The sequence below is a fragment of the Belonocnema kinseyi genome, chromosome 8, assembly GCF_010883055.1.
Source record: "Belonocnema kinseyi isolate 2016_QV_RU_SX_M_011 chromosome 8, B_treatae_v1, whole genome shotgun sequence".
NCBI classification, from domain to species: Eukaryota; Metazoa; Arthropoda; class Insecta; order Hymenoptera; family Cynipidae; genus Belonocnema; species Belonocnema kinseyi.
Window position 1 is genome coordinate 71,799,216 of NC_046664.1, and position 13,552 is coordinate 71,812,767.

The window sequence follows — 13,552 nt, forward strand, 5'->3', positions numbered from 1 at the left end:
TAGTTAAGTTAGACTAAGGATGGAATTGTAAATATATGTACAGGGAGCGGTGGCCCTCAAACCCGTAAAAGGGAGAGATTAAATACATACATACATACATAAGAAAATTATAAAAATATTCCGTTCTTTTAGAATATTAAATTTTGTCAACAAAAATAGTTCTTATTATTTTCCGTTTAAGATTATTTACTTCTATAAACTTCACACACATCAAAGTGAAAAAAATGTTTACAGACACACACAAAATGAAAAAATTAAAAGTTTGATCATTTTCAATCGACTTGTCCAATGGTGAGAGATTTTTTTGATTTGTTTTTAAATCTCGTAAAATAAAATTCCCGACACTGTAAAATTCCCGAATAATAAAAGTCCTCAATTATAAAATTCTGGAATTATAAAATTCATGAATTATAAAATTCTTTAAAATTAAAATTCCCGAAGTGGAAAACTCTAGAATGATAAAACTCCCAAACAGTTTATAATATTAACGAATTTAAAAAATCCCGAATTATTGAATTTTTGACAGAAAATTGCTGATTTATAAAATATCCGAACTAGAAAAATCCCAAATTTAAACAAAAAATTGTTGTTTAATAGTTATTCGGTAATTTTTCAGTTTGGATATTTTATAATTCAGGAACATTCTGTAGGGAAGTTTCTTATTTGAGAATTTTCAAAGTCGTTAGTATTCTAAACTGAAGGGAATTTTATTATTCGGGAATTTTACAGTGTGGCGAATTTTATTTTTCGGGACTATTCAGCCGTTCCGATTTGAAGTGAAATCGGCCTTAGGCGAATTTTACATCTTCCATCTAGATTTGTTTATTTATTATTGTATTTGCTGTATGTGTATGATTGAAAATGGTGGCCCAAATATTTAAAAATAGTTGTAAAATAAATTTTTTCGAAAACTTTTCATACCCATTTGTGGATAATTCATGTGGTGACCCATATTTTGTCCCATTATTGATGTGGGCTGCATTTCAGGTGCTGCTGGGGAAGCATTGGGGCAAACATTGGGCAGTATGAAAATTGGTGATGCGCTATTCATACAAGATCGAAATTGGTCCATAAGAGTTTGAGGTGAGGGCCCATAATAATTTTGATTTTGCATTCCTGGCGAAGAGGAATATGGATGTGAAGTAGGTTGGTAATGGCTTGTCATTAGATTTCCATTTGGTAGTGGTTGTTGACTTCCATAAAATTCTGTTTGATGAGGTTGGTAAGTTTGGTTCTGAAGACTTGACCCTGCTAAACATAAATACTTTCATATAATTTGTTATTTTTTATGTTAAACACTAAATAGTCACGATTACTTGTCTATCATTTTCAGAGAATCGAGAAAAAAATATACCTCAGTCCGGATTTGAACTGGGAGCGCTACCATACTTGAGTGGAGCGTTAACCAATTACGCCACCGATCATTTCTAACAAAATTTCACCGAACCATATTATCAATTTGAATATTGTAGTTTCTTTGTTGAACAGGGTATTACTTACTTTTTTATATTAAATATTCAATAGTGTTGATTACTGACTAATTAGATAATCCACTATTCTAATTTCTTTAACCATCATATTATTTAAATTTATATTCTGATACTGTAAGCATTCAACCAGAACGACAATTTCACTTGTGTATCTTTTTATTTTGGATGCCAGATGTATAGTGGCGTTCCCCGTTCAAATCCTGGCTGAGAAAGATTTTTTTTGTCTCTAGAAACATGATAGACCAGTAATCAATGAAAGTAAATATTTAATAACAAAAAATTAAATAATACCCCAATCAAAGAAATAACATCATTGTTTAAATAACATTTGATATTTTAAAATTGAAGAAAATTGACGTCGTTTTTTGCAACAAAAAAAGATTAATTTGCTACCAAAATAGAATAATTTTCAACGGACGAGTTGAGCTTTCACGCTAAAAAGTCGAATTTTTTAGAAAACATTGGACTTGTCAATCCTACAAAATTATTTTTCAATAAAGAAAGCTGAATTTTCAAAAAAGAACTTTTCTACCAAAGAAGATAAATTTTCCATCTAAAAAAGGTGAATTTTTAGTCCAAAAGTTGAATTTTAAACGAAGCAGTTAAATTTAAAAATAGAAAGGTGACTTTTTAACAAAATAGTTAAAATTTCAACAAAATAATTAATTAAAAAAAAATATTAAGTACACAGATGAGTTTTCGACTTTCAAAGATAAATTTTGAACTAAACAGTTAAATAAAAAAAAACTATTAATTAAACAGGTGATTTATAACCAAATAGTTGAACTCTCTAGCATAAGGGAGGAATTGTAAACAAAGCAGCTCAATTTTCGAAAAAATGTCTTCTTAATAAAATAATTCAATTATAAAGAAATGCTTTAGAACCAAACAGCTTAATTTTAAACAAAATTGTTGATTTTTAGCAAAATAATCAAATTTTGAATTAAATAGTTGAATTTTAATTCAGAAATCCCCTCATAAAAAATATGAATTTTAAATATATAAATACTAATCTACAACAAAGTAGTTTAATTTTTGAACAAGAAAGATGAATATTTAAAAAATAGTTAATGTTTTCAACCAAACAATTAAATCTTCAAGAAATTAGTGCAATTTTTATTTGAATTTCTGAACTGTTAAGGTGAATTTTTATCCAAATATTTAAATTTCAACAAGAAAAATTTTAATTTGAATCAAATAGTTAAATTTATGGCAAAATAGTTAAATTTTTACCTACAATGATGAATAATAATAAAAAAAATATTAGTGAAGAAATTGGACTTTCAATAAATAAATGAATTTTCAATAAAAAAACGATTAAATCTCAAGACAAAATATAATAGTTTACATTCCAACCAAAAAATCTTAAATTTAAAATCAAAACCGTTAAAATTTAACCAAAAAGATGAATTTTCAACAAAAAATGTAATAGTTGATATTTTAACCAAAACACACAAAAATTCAATTAAAAAGATGAATTATGAAAAAAAATTGGTTAAATTCTCAAGCAAGCAGATGAATTTGTAGCCAAACAAATTACATTTTGAATCAAATAAGATACATTATATGTGAAAAGAGTTGAATTTTCAACAAGAAAATATTTTTCAGTCAAGAGAGAACAGAAATTTCAACCACATATTTTAATTTTCGAATCAAAAAGGCAAATTTTCAAATAAATATGAATTTTCAACATAAAAAGACGAATTTTTAACAAAATAAATTGCGTTTTGAAGCAAAACAGGTGAATTTTTAACTAAAATCGATAATTTTTCAACCAGAAAAGATGAATTTAGAACAAAAATACATCATTTTCAAACCAAATTGTTGAATTTTTAAATCAGAATGAAAAATTTTCAGCTACATATGAATTTTAACCTAAAAAGTTTATTATTAACCAAGATTTGGATTTTTGAAGGACAATAATCGAATTTTTAATCTACAAGACGCATTTTCAACAAATTAAATAAATTTTAAAGAAAATAGCAAATTTTTAATTAAAATCGATCAATTAAAAAAAAATTGTCAAAAAAGTAGTTAAGTTTTTAGCACACATTTTTCACCAAATTGTTGAATTTTCTACCATATAAGATTAATTTTAAAACAATAATGGAATATTAAATGTTTCAGCAAACAATTAATTTTTAATAAAAAAAGACATTTCAAACAAAATAGTTTACTTGCATCCAGGCAGTCAAATTTCTAATTTAGAATATTAATTTTCCACTATAAAAGACAAATTTACAACAAAAAGACAAACATTTTCTAATAAGTTGTTGATTTTTCTACTAAAAATGATGAATTTTTAACCAAAAATGGAATAGTTAAATTTTCAGTTGAAAATATTAATATTTAATTAAAAAACGAGTTTTTAACAAAACAGATGAATGTCAAACTAAATAATAGGATCTTCAACTAATAAAATAAATGTTTACCAAAGTAGTTCTACTTTGAACAGAACGGTTAAATTTTCAATCAGGAAGACAATTTTTTTCCAAAAAAGATTAATTTACAACAAATTAATAACTTTTATAAAATAGAATTGTTAAATTTACAACTAAAGTCTAGAGTACTAAAATTTTCAGCTAAAAAAATTATTTTCATAACAAAAAATTGTAACACGATCCTCAACTAAATAGTCAAAATTTTTAATAGAAGAGATGAATTCCGAATGAAAATATAAAATAAATGGTCAATTAATAATTCAGTATAAAAAAGTAATAAAAAATGAATAATTTTGAACGAATTTTCTTATTTACTTCCATTAATTCAATTTGCATTTTTGCGAAAAGATAGAGGAAAATCGTAATTTTTTTGAAAACAGGTTAAAAAGGGAGAACTTCTTTCAAAAAGGGGTAAAGAGGGGTATATGGGGGCGAGTGTGAAGTCTGTATTTAGATGCCTTTCTTAAACAATAAGATCACTCATTTTAATTTTGTGAAGCATTTAAAAAATTAATATTTCTTAAAGCTTAAATAATTTATTTATATTATTCCGATTTATACTATTTATAATCATATTTAGTACCTGGTTGGTTAATGTTGAAAGGATTAAAGTTACTGTATTGCGTGGATTGGAAGTTTTGTTGATGCGGCTGCTGTTGTTGAAAATTATTTTGACTCATTTGAGAGAAATCATTTTGATAATTGGGTGTCATCTGCAGAATTATATTCAAAATAATTCAATGAATTTGAGACTAATTTATAAATAAAAGTTTACCCCAACTGCAATCAATTATAATTTTTTTACATTATTTTCGTTTCTTGGCTGCATTTTTTTCACTTGGTTCTAGATGACTTAAAAATTTGGCCAGTTTCGCCGAAATTGATTAGTTGACGTAAAGTTTAGTCTAATTTTTCTTGGTTTACATTTTTTTGAAAGGGGACATTCAAACCGAGTATGAGCGGATGTTAGGTGAGAGTCAACAATAATTGAAAATCATAATTTTTGTGTGTGTTTTGTTTTGTAAATCTTTGAACATTCTTATTCCGCTAGACGTTTTATTTATATTTTTATTTCTTTATGTTAATTATTCATTTCTCATAAAAAAAACTACAATATAAAAAATTCCGACATGTGAAAAGTTATCATTACAATCAACATTTTTTATGTAATATCAAAATTTTCCTAATAATTCTAAAATATATCTAAATATATAATTATATAAATTAAAACAATCTTTCGTAATAGAAAATAAATGTAAACTTGACTAGATTATTATTATAATAAAGAAACATAATATCGCTAAGTTTTCCCTTTAAATACTTTCTCAAAATTTCTGTAAAATTGCAATTGTTCAAATTTTAATATTCAGATATATTAAGAATTATATTGACTGTTTGAAGATTCCACAAATAATGTGGATTGTAACATTTTTTAATAAAAACGTTTAATAATCAACAGAATATAATGCATATAATGTATTTATAGTTTCAAAGTTTAGATACAAATTTCAGAATTGAATATTAGAGACCGAAGGTTTTTTTTACCTTCCTTAGAATTTTCTCTAGTCTACGCAAATACGATTTTTAATCTTGTAATATTTTTAACATAATATGATCTTTTATAAACGGAATAAACTAATATTTTACATATGAATTACAAATTTTTAAATTTATTTATTTAAAAAAAATTATTTTTTTCCGTGAAGGATTATTTTTTAACGAAATTCATCAATTTTCAACATATAATCCAATTTTCAATAAAAGAATTCAATTTTAAGTAAAAATATGAATTTGCAGCAAAAAATTAATTTTTAACAAAATTGGTACATTTTTAGCCAAAGAGATAAATCTTCATTTAAAAAAAACACACACATTTTTAATAAAGTACTTCAATTTTACCCACGCCGTTGAATTTTCAATTAAAAAAAAAGTGTTTAACAAAAAAGTTAAACTTCCAAAAAAAAGTAATGAATTTTCAACTGAAAATAGCAGTCTGAAAAAAAAGATTTCTTAACAAATTGTTCAAACAAACTATCTATCAAAATGATTTTTTCTAATGGTTTTTATGTTGTGAAACTAGTATATAAATTCAATTTTTAAAATTATATGTACATACATTCCAATGAAAATAATTATTAAATAATTTTTCTGTTCTGAACTCACTAATTAATTATGAAGTGAATCTTCTAAAATTTATATTTTCTACAATTAGTTGAAAGCTTATAATTAATTAAATTTAAACAAATACAAGTTGATATTTAAAAAATATATAAATTGAGAATTATTTGAATTTTCATTGGAGAATAATTGTTTAATGCCTTTTTGTTTTGAAATGGTTGAAAATTTCTTTATTAATTCTGTTAAAACTTAAATTTGTTGGAGAAATTTCTGAAGAAATAAAAATATTAAGAAATTAAAGTTGAAGTTTAAGGAAAAGATGTAAAATAAAAAGAATTTGATTTTTTAATGAAAATAATTGCTTGAGACTTTTTATGTTGTGAACTCTAAATTAATTTTTAGCCGATTAATGTTGATCACAATACTGAATTACATAAAGATTCAATTCAAGACGTTTCAAAATAAGAAACATAAATTGATTATTCAGTTTTAGCTTATGTGATTAAATATTAACTTTTACTTTTATAATAGATGCTTTTTGCTTTAGAATACGTCTATTGCAATCATATAATTTTCTTGATGCTTATGAAATAAAATGAGTATCTAAATTCAATTTTAAATATTATAAGTAAATACATATCAAGTTTTTTAAAATTAATTATAACGGCTATTAATAAATTAAATATATAGACCTGCATTTTCAAATTTGAAGAAAATTTAATATAAAGATATTACAATGTTTCAATAAAAATGATTGTTTAATACTTTTAATGTTGTGAACTGATTAACTAATTATGAAATAATTTTATAAAAACTTATGATTAATGAAATTAGTTTAGAATGTTATTAATAAATCAAATTTTTAGAAATGGAAGTTCAAATGTGAAAAAAGGATATGGAGCAAAAATAATTTGAATGCTCCAGTGAAAATGATAGTTTAATGTTTCTCACATTGTGAAATAATGAATAAAATATTAGATGATTAATTTTTTCAAAATATTAAATTAAAGAACGATTAAAATTTAGTTTCTGAAAATCAGGTAACATAAATTGATTATTCATTCGATGGTTATGTAATTGAATACTGGGTATAATTTGCATAATGAAAATTTATTTATATTAAAACACCCATATTTCAGATACATAATTTTTCAAACGATTCTGATGTTGTGAAATATATAACTGCATTTAGTTTTTAAATTAATATGTAAATGTTTTTTTAATATTTTCTGAAAGTAGCAGAAGGGGTTAATAATAAATTAAATTTTCAGGAACAAAGCTGAAAATTAAAAAAAAAAGAAATGTAGAATAGAAATGATTTCCATGTCTAAATTAAAATGATAGTTTAATGCTTTTTACGTTATGGACAGATTAATTAATTATTAGCTGATATTTTTCACATTGTTAAATTACATAAAGATTGAATTGTAATTTCTTTTAAGTAAGTGATATAAATTAATTATTTAGTTCAAGTTAATGTAATTGAATATTGGTCATAATTTGTATAATAAAAGTTTGTGAATGGTTTATGTATGTTAATTTTTCCTGGAATAGTTTAAAATATTAAAAATAACTCAAATTTTTAGAAAAATGTAGAGTAAAAATTATTCGAATGATTCACTGAAAATAATTTTTTAATTCTTCTTATGTTATGAGCTGATTAATTACTTATCAGCTGATTAGTTTCTTTACAATATTAAATAACGTAAAGATTGAAGGTTAATTTTTCTCTATTTAGCAACAAAAAATAATTATTTATTACTTATAAGATATATATTATTAATTTTTAACAACTATTACAATTATATGGTTTTTTGAAATTCTAATGATTTTGTGGAATGAAAGTCTGAATTTAATTGTCAAAATTAAATGTACATGTGTTTTTTTTAAATTAGTGTAAAAAGTTATTAATATTTAAAATGTTCAGGAATTAAACACAAGTAAATAATTATTCTAAAATTGAGTTAATGATAAAATTAAACAGAAAAGTTAGCGCGCGCCTGCGTGCGCACACGATAGTCTAGTTTATGACTAAGAAGATAATCTTCACGAGCAAGTTTTTTCGAATTTGCAAAAATGATGTATATGAGTGAAGGGCCCCCTTCCCTCCTCCGTAACAAATCGTAACAAAATGTCTTGCCCCCCCCCCCCCCCGCCCCTTGAGCTGACACGTCATTTACAGTATTAAGGCGCATGCTGGTCAATGAACGACAAACTTGATATAATATCAAGTGCCACGTGGTCTATTATCTCGATAGTGGGGACATTCCTCGGCAACGTATGGTAAAGTAAAACCATTCACGTACAGAAAGCAGTATTCCCGAGGCATTTGTTCGGTAATTATTAATATTATTCTGTAAATCCGTGTATTTTGTTTTTATCTCCAGATATTAGAAGATTCACTAATATTGACGGAGGTAGGAATATGAAAAAATATTTTTGAAAATTTTTAAATTTTGTATATATATTAGGGTGGTTCGAAATCATTTTTTTCTTTAAATTCGAATATTAGCACGTGTCACCGGGCACTTTAAAATCTTTTTTAATTGACGTTGGGAAATTTCGAATTTTCGAAAAGTTGAATTCCTGTTCCAGGGTTTTATCAAAACGTGCCAAGTTTTTTTTATAATTTAAGAGGAGTGTCTACAAAATAAAACCATAATAATAACTTCAATTTGCAAACCCACTTCACCCTCCCCGCAGCGCCCTAAATATGACCCAAAAATCCAGAAACTACATTTTCACGTATTATTATTACTTTTTAAGAATTTCCACCGGAAATGGAATACTTCGTCATTGTTTGGAGTAGTACATTTTTCTAAAAACATCATGTAACTATTTTAACAATTAATTATTGTTTATTTTCAAAATTTTTAAAAATTGAGCCTGAGATGTCCACTTTTTTCAAATTGGTATTCCATGTGACTTTTTGTTTAATCATTACATAAAATTTTGATACAATGCATGTTTGAAAATTCAACTGTTTTGTTTTCTAATTCTTCTTTTTGTCTTAAAAATTCAACAATTTCATTGCACGTTTTTTCTTCATTGTCTTAAAAATTTGTTGAAACTTAATCTCTTTTTGTTCAAAATTAACTCTTTTGTTAAAAATTCAATTATTTTGTAGAAAAATCATATTTCTGGCTTACAAATTCAGCAATTTGGTAGAAAATTCAATTATTTGAATACAAATTTATTTATTTTGTCGAAATTTCGTCCATTTTATAGTAAATAATTTTTTTTTCAAAAATTAATTTTTGTAACTGAAAGGTTAATTATTTTGCTGAGAACTCCAATCGTTAGTTGAGAATATTGATAATTTGGTAGAAAATTTAACTAGTTGGTTGAAAATTTACATATTTTGATAAAAATCCGTATTTTCTTATAGAGAATCAATTTTTTTGCTCTAAAATGATCACTGTTTGGTAGAAAATTAATCTATTTTAGTTCTGGATTGAAGTATTTTATTAAAGAGTTGTTTGTGTTGGTAAAATTTAACTGTTTCTTATTATATATTAATTAGTTTAATGAAAGGTCAGCTATTCTATGTTTTCTTGTAACGTCATTTTTTATGCTTGGAGATTCAGCTCTGGTTGAAAATTGAATTACTTTCTTAAAAGGTAATTTTTTAAATGAAGATTCATAATTATGGTAGCAAATTAGCAGTTTTAGATGAAAAAAGTAATTTTTACATACTCATTAGAGAAGGTATTCGATTTGTGTAAAATATGAAAAGACAAAAAGTATATTCCGAAAAAGATTTACTTTATCTAACAAAAAAATCCTACTTTTTTTGATGATGAAAAATAACATTAAAAATAAATAATAAAATTGGTGTAAAAACGACGTATGCTACGAAGAAAGTTATTGAACAAAAATTGAACATCCAAAAAAGATCTATAATTTTGCAATGAATCCTCTTTTGGTGAAACGCGCAGTTTTCTTTTAATCGGCAGAAAACAGAATTAAAAATACATCTTTTTGTTTTTGCAAAAATGAGACAAGGTACGAAAAAAATTAATAGGCGAAAGTTGTTTACACAAAAAGGATCTAAAAATGTATTATGATTCATTTTTGGATAGGAAAAAATTATTTCTTTTGATCGTAAAAAATATGATTAAAAAGAAGAAAATTAAGCTTTTAGAAAAACTAGACGAGATACCTAAAAATGATCTACAAATTTGTAATAAATTCCTTGTTGGTAGAACTTACTGTAGTTTTTTTAATTGTCAAAAACAGAATTCAAAATAAAAATACATCTTTTTTGTTTAAAGAAATTACATTAGGTACGAAAAAAATTAATAGGCGAAAGCTGTTCACCCAAAAAGGATCTGCAAATTTTTTGTTAATCATTTTTGAATAAGAAAAATATGTTTTCTTTTAATCGTAAAAAAATAATATTGAGGCCTCCATTTTCCGGTATATTGTAATTTCTTTAATTGACGCACGTATTATTTGAGCCAATGAGCGAAGGAGTTGAAAAATATTCCTCAAGGTAAAGTAAAGAAATTTTATTAAAAAATGTACCTGCTTTAGTGGAATTTTCATTTTTCTTGGACAAAACTGTAAGTGCTTGATTAAAAATTTAACATTCTTGTACAAAACTTCTACTTTTCTGTTAAAAATTCAAATTGTTTTTGAAAGTTTGTCTTTTTCATCCTAAAATAAAATTCACCTGCTTTAACAGAAATGACATATTTCTCAAATAAAAATACAACACTTTGATGAAAAATTTAAAAAATTTAGTTAAAAATTCATACTTTTTGGTTGAAACAAATCGTCTGTTTGAATTGAAAAATCAATTTTTTTCCGCAGAAGCTTATTTTTTGTTAAGAAATTTATATTTTGATCTTGAAAAATCAACTGGAATCTTTTTTGGATGAAAATTCAACTATTTAAAAAAAATTTTAACAAAAATTTATATATTTTAAGAAAAACCCTATCTTTTTTTTGATAAAAATGCAACTATTCGGTCAAGAATTCAATAATTTTGTTTGAAAGTCATCCTTTTAGGTTAAAAACTCATATTTTTCGGTTCAAAATTCAGGTCTTTTACTAGAACATTAAACTTTTTTTAAAATTCGTATTTTTGTGTTGAAAATTCAAGTGAAATCTTTTTAGATGAAAATTACTTTTTTTGTGAAGATTTGTTTTCTTATTTAAAAATTCACCTGCTTTAGTAAAATATTTATTTTTCTTAGACAAAATGCAAATGTTTGGTTGAAAATTATACTATTTTTTAAAAAGTCATAATTTTTGTATGAAAATTCATTATTTTGTTGAAAATCTAAATTTATTTTGCAATTTTATATTTTGGTCTTGCAAAATTAATAGCTATATTTTTAGTGAGAAAAAATTATTTTCAACAAGAAAAAATTCGAATTTTTAACAAAAGTTAAAAAGATGAGTCCTTAAATAAAAAATTTAATTTTAATAAAAAAATAATAAAAAAATTGTTTAATTTTAAAGCAGAAACGACGAATTATTAAAACTGTTGATGTTTTAACTTGAAATATATATTTTTTCATGTTAATTTTTTGCGAAAAAGTTAAATTTTTAACCAAATAGTTACATTTAAAGAAAAAGATGATTTTTTAACATAAAAGTTAATTTTCAACTGTATAATATATTTATCCGTCAATTTGTTGCAATTTTTAACAAATCACATTAATTTGGAGACAGATAATTGCATATTTAATTCAAAAGGATGAATTTTTATACAATAAGCTTAATTTTTCATTAAAAAGTCGAATTTTTAACTATATTCAATGAATTTTCGATTAGAAAAAATCAATTTTCCATAAAAAATATTCAATAAAAAAAGAATTTTTAACAAATTAGTTACATTAACATCCAAAGAAATTAATTTTCAACTAAAATGATGAATATTTAAAAAATAGTTAAATTTCAACAAAAGATGATTTTTGAATCAGAAGTTTTTTTTTAATGGAATAGTTAAATTTTCAACTAAGGAGATGAATCCTTAACCAAAAAAATGAATTTTGAAAAAAATTATTTACTGATAAATCCCAAAAGACGAATTACCTAAAAAATGTTTGATTTTTCGACTTGAAACACGATTTTTTTAAACGTTAATTTTTTACGTAAAAGTTAAATTTTCATGAAAATAGTTGAATTTTTAACCAATTCCATCTACAATTTTTTGCTCAAAAAATTTTCCATCTCTTTACTTTTTTTCTTAAATAATTATTAAAAAAACATCGGAGTTAAAAATCATCGGGAACATATAATGGCCACCAAAATTCTCGATCCAATCACACCTAATATGTTGTCAAAGAATTTTTTTTTAATTAAAAAATGAAATTAAAAAAGTTTTTTTCTAGCCCCACTCTTCCTCAGCTACCTGTCTGATTTGAAATGGACTTGATCTCTACAAAAATATTTTGTTTTGCAGAAATGGAGACATCAGAAGAAGATGTAAATTTTATAGAAATTGAGCTTTTGCCCGAATTGGTCCATGAGCGTTGCTTCTGTGACACTGGTTCGAGAGAATTTGTCGAGTACGATTCAGCCTCTGTAAAACCCTTGAAATCCGAGAAGGGCCCTACAAATCAAGAGTCTTATTATTCAGCAGATGTCATTGTTAAATTTTCTGGCGAGCCGAAAATTTTTGCTCTTTTTATCAAATTGCTTCCAAATTCCGCCAATGAAACTGCTTATGATTGGTTTTTAAATGAGGAAATATTTTACAATAGTCACCTAATTCGAAAAACTAATATGAAATGTGTTCCCAAGTGTTATGCTGTTAGTATGGGCAAATATGGACGACCAGTTATTGTTCTTGAGGATCTTAAAGCCAAAGGGTATGAGGACATTAAAAGAAAATTGAATTTTGAGGAATTAAAATTATGCATCGATGCGATTGGCTCTTTCCACGGAAACATTATGAAGTATGTTCAAGAAAAGAATTCTTCTCTGAATAACTTTTCCCCACTAAAGACTTTGGAATATGAAGAGGAGTATCGTGATATTTTCCAAAAAGGATATTCTAGGTAAATTTGATTGATATCAGTTTCAAATATTTCAAGAACGGGTAATGGTACCTATGAGTTGCTTTTCTAGAAAATTGTTTAGTTATATTTTAAATCTTACATTTAAAATTGTACAATTTTTCAATTACTGCCTACTGGCTACTTATAAGTTTATTATAAAAATATAACTTTCCAAATATTTTACTTTAAAAATAAATTATTTTGAAAGTTATTGCACATTTTCTATTCTGGATCCATTGAGTCTCTAAAACAAGAAGTTCTCTTTTTCAATCTACTTAATACTTTCTTTTTCCTTGTCAAGAAAGTAGCCAAATCTAAATTTTGAGGCTCCAATTGAATCCATTAGTTCCATGATGGTTATTTTCCATATTTTTGAACAACAAATTTAGATTTTGTTTAAACTTGATCCTCAGAAAACGCCTTCCCTGCTTTTATTTTTACTTTAAAATTTCCTCTTGGAGAAAAGAATTATTATCATAATAATAATAAA

The 13,552-nt window shown here is 24.6% G+C and overlaps 2 protein-coding genes across 6 annotated transcripts in view; one reads left to right on the forward strand and one right to left on the reverse strand.

Annotated features, from left to right (window-relative positions):
* Positions 1-4,891, reverse strand: part of LOC117178257 — a 34,292-nt gene extending 29,401 nt beyond the window's left edge. For 2 of the 3 annotated variants that reach the window (XM_033369606.1, XM_033369608.1), the window contains exons 1-3: positions 4,737-4,891; positions 4,515-4,644; positions 922-1,251 (exon numbers count right to left, since the gene is read on the reverse strand). In XM_033369606.1, the coding sequence (XP_033225497.1) occupies positions 922-1,251; positions 4,515-4,644; positions 4,737-4,760 (484 nt within the window). In that variant the 5' untranslated portion in view covers positions 4,761-4,891. The remainder of the gene's footprint in view (positions 1-921; positions 1,252-4,514; positions 4,645-4,736) is intronic. The other variant, XM_033369607.1, reaches the window with a different exon arrangement.
* The window catches only part of LOC117178259, an 82,995-nt gene that overhangs the window by 67,535 nt on the left and 1,908 nt on the right, over positions 1-13,552 (forward strand). The window contains exons 1-2 of one of the 3 annotated variants that reach the window (XM_033369610.1): positions 8,321-8,385; positions 12,465-13,062. In XM_033369610.1, coding sequence (XP_033225501.1) covers positions 12,467-13,062 — 596 coding nt within the window. In that variant the 5' untranslated portion in view covers positions 8,321-8,385; positions 12,465-12,466. Of the gene's footprint in view, positions 1-8,320; positions 8,467-12,464; positions 13,063-13,552 lie in introns of those variants that run through there. The other 2 variants (XM_033369609.1, XM_033369611.1) reach the window with 2 other exon arrangements.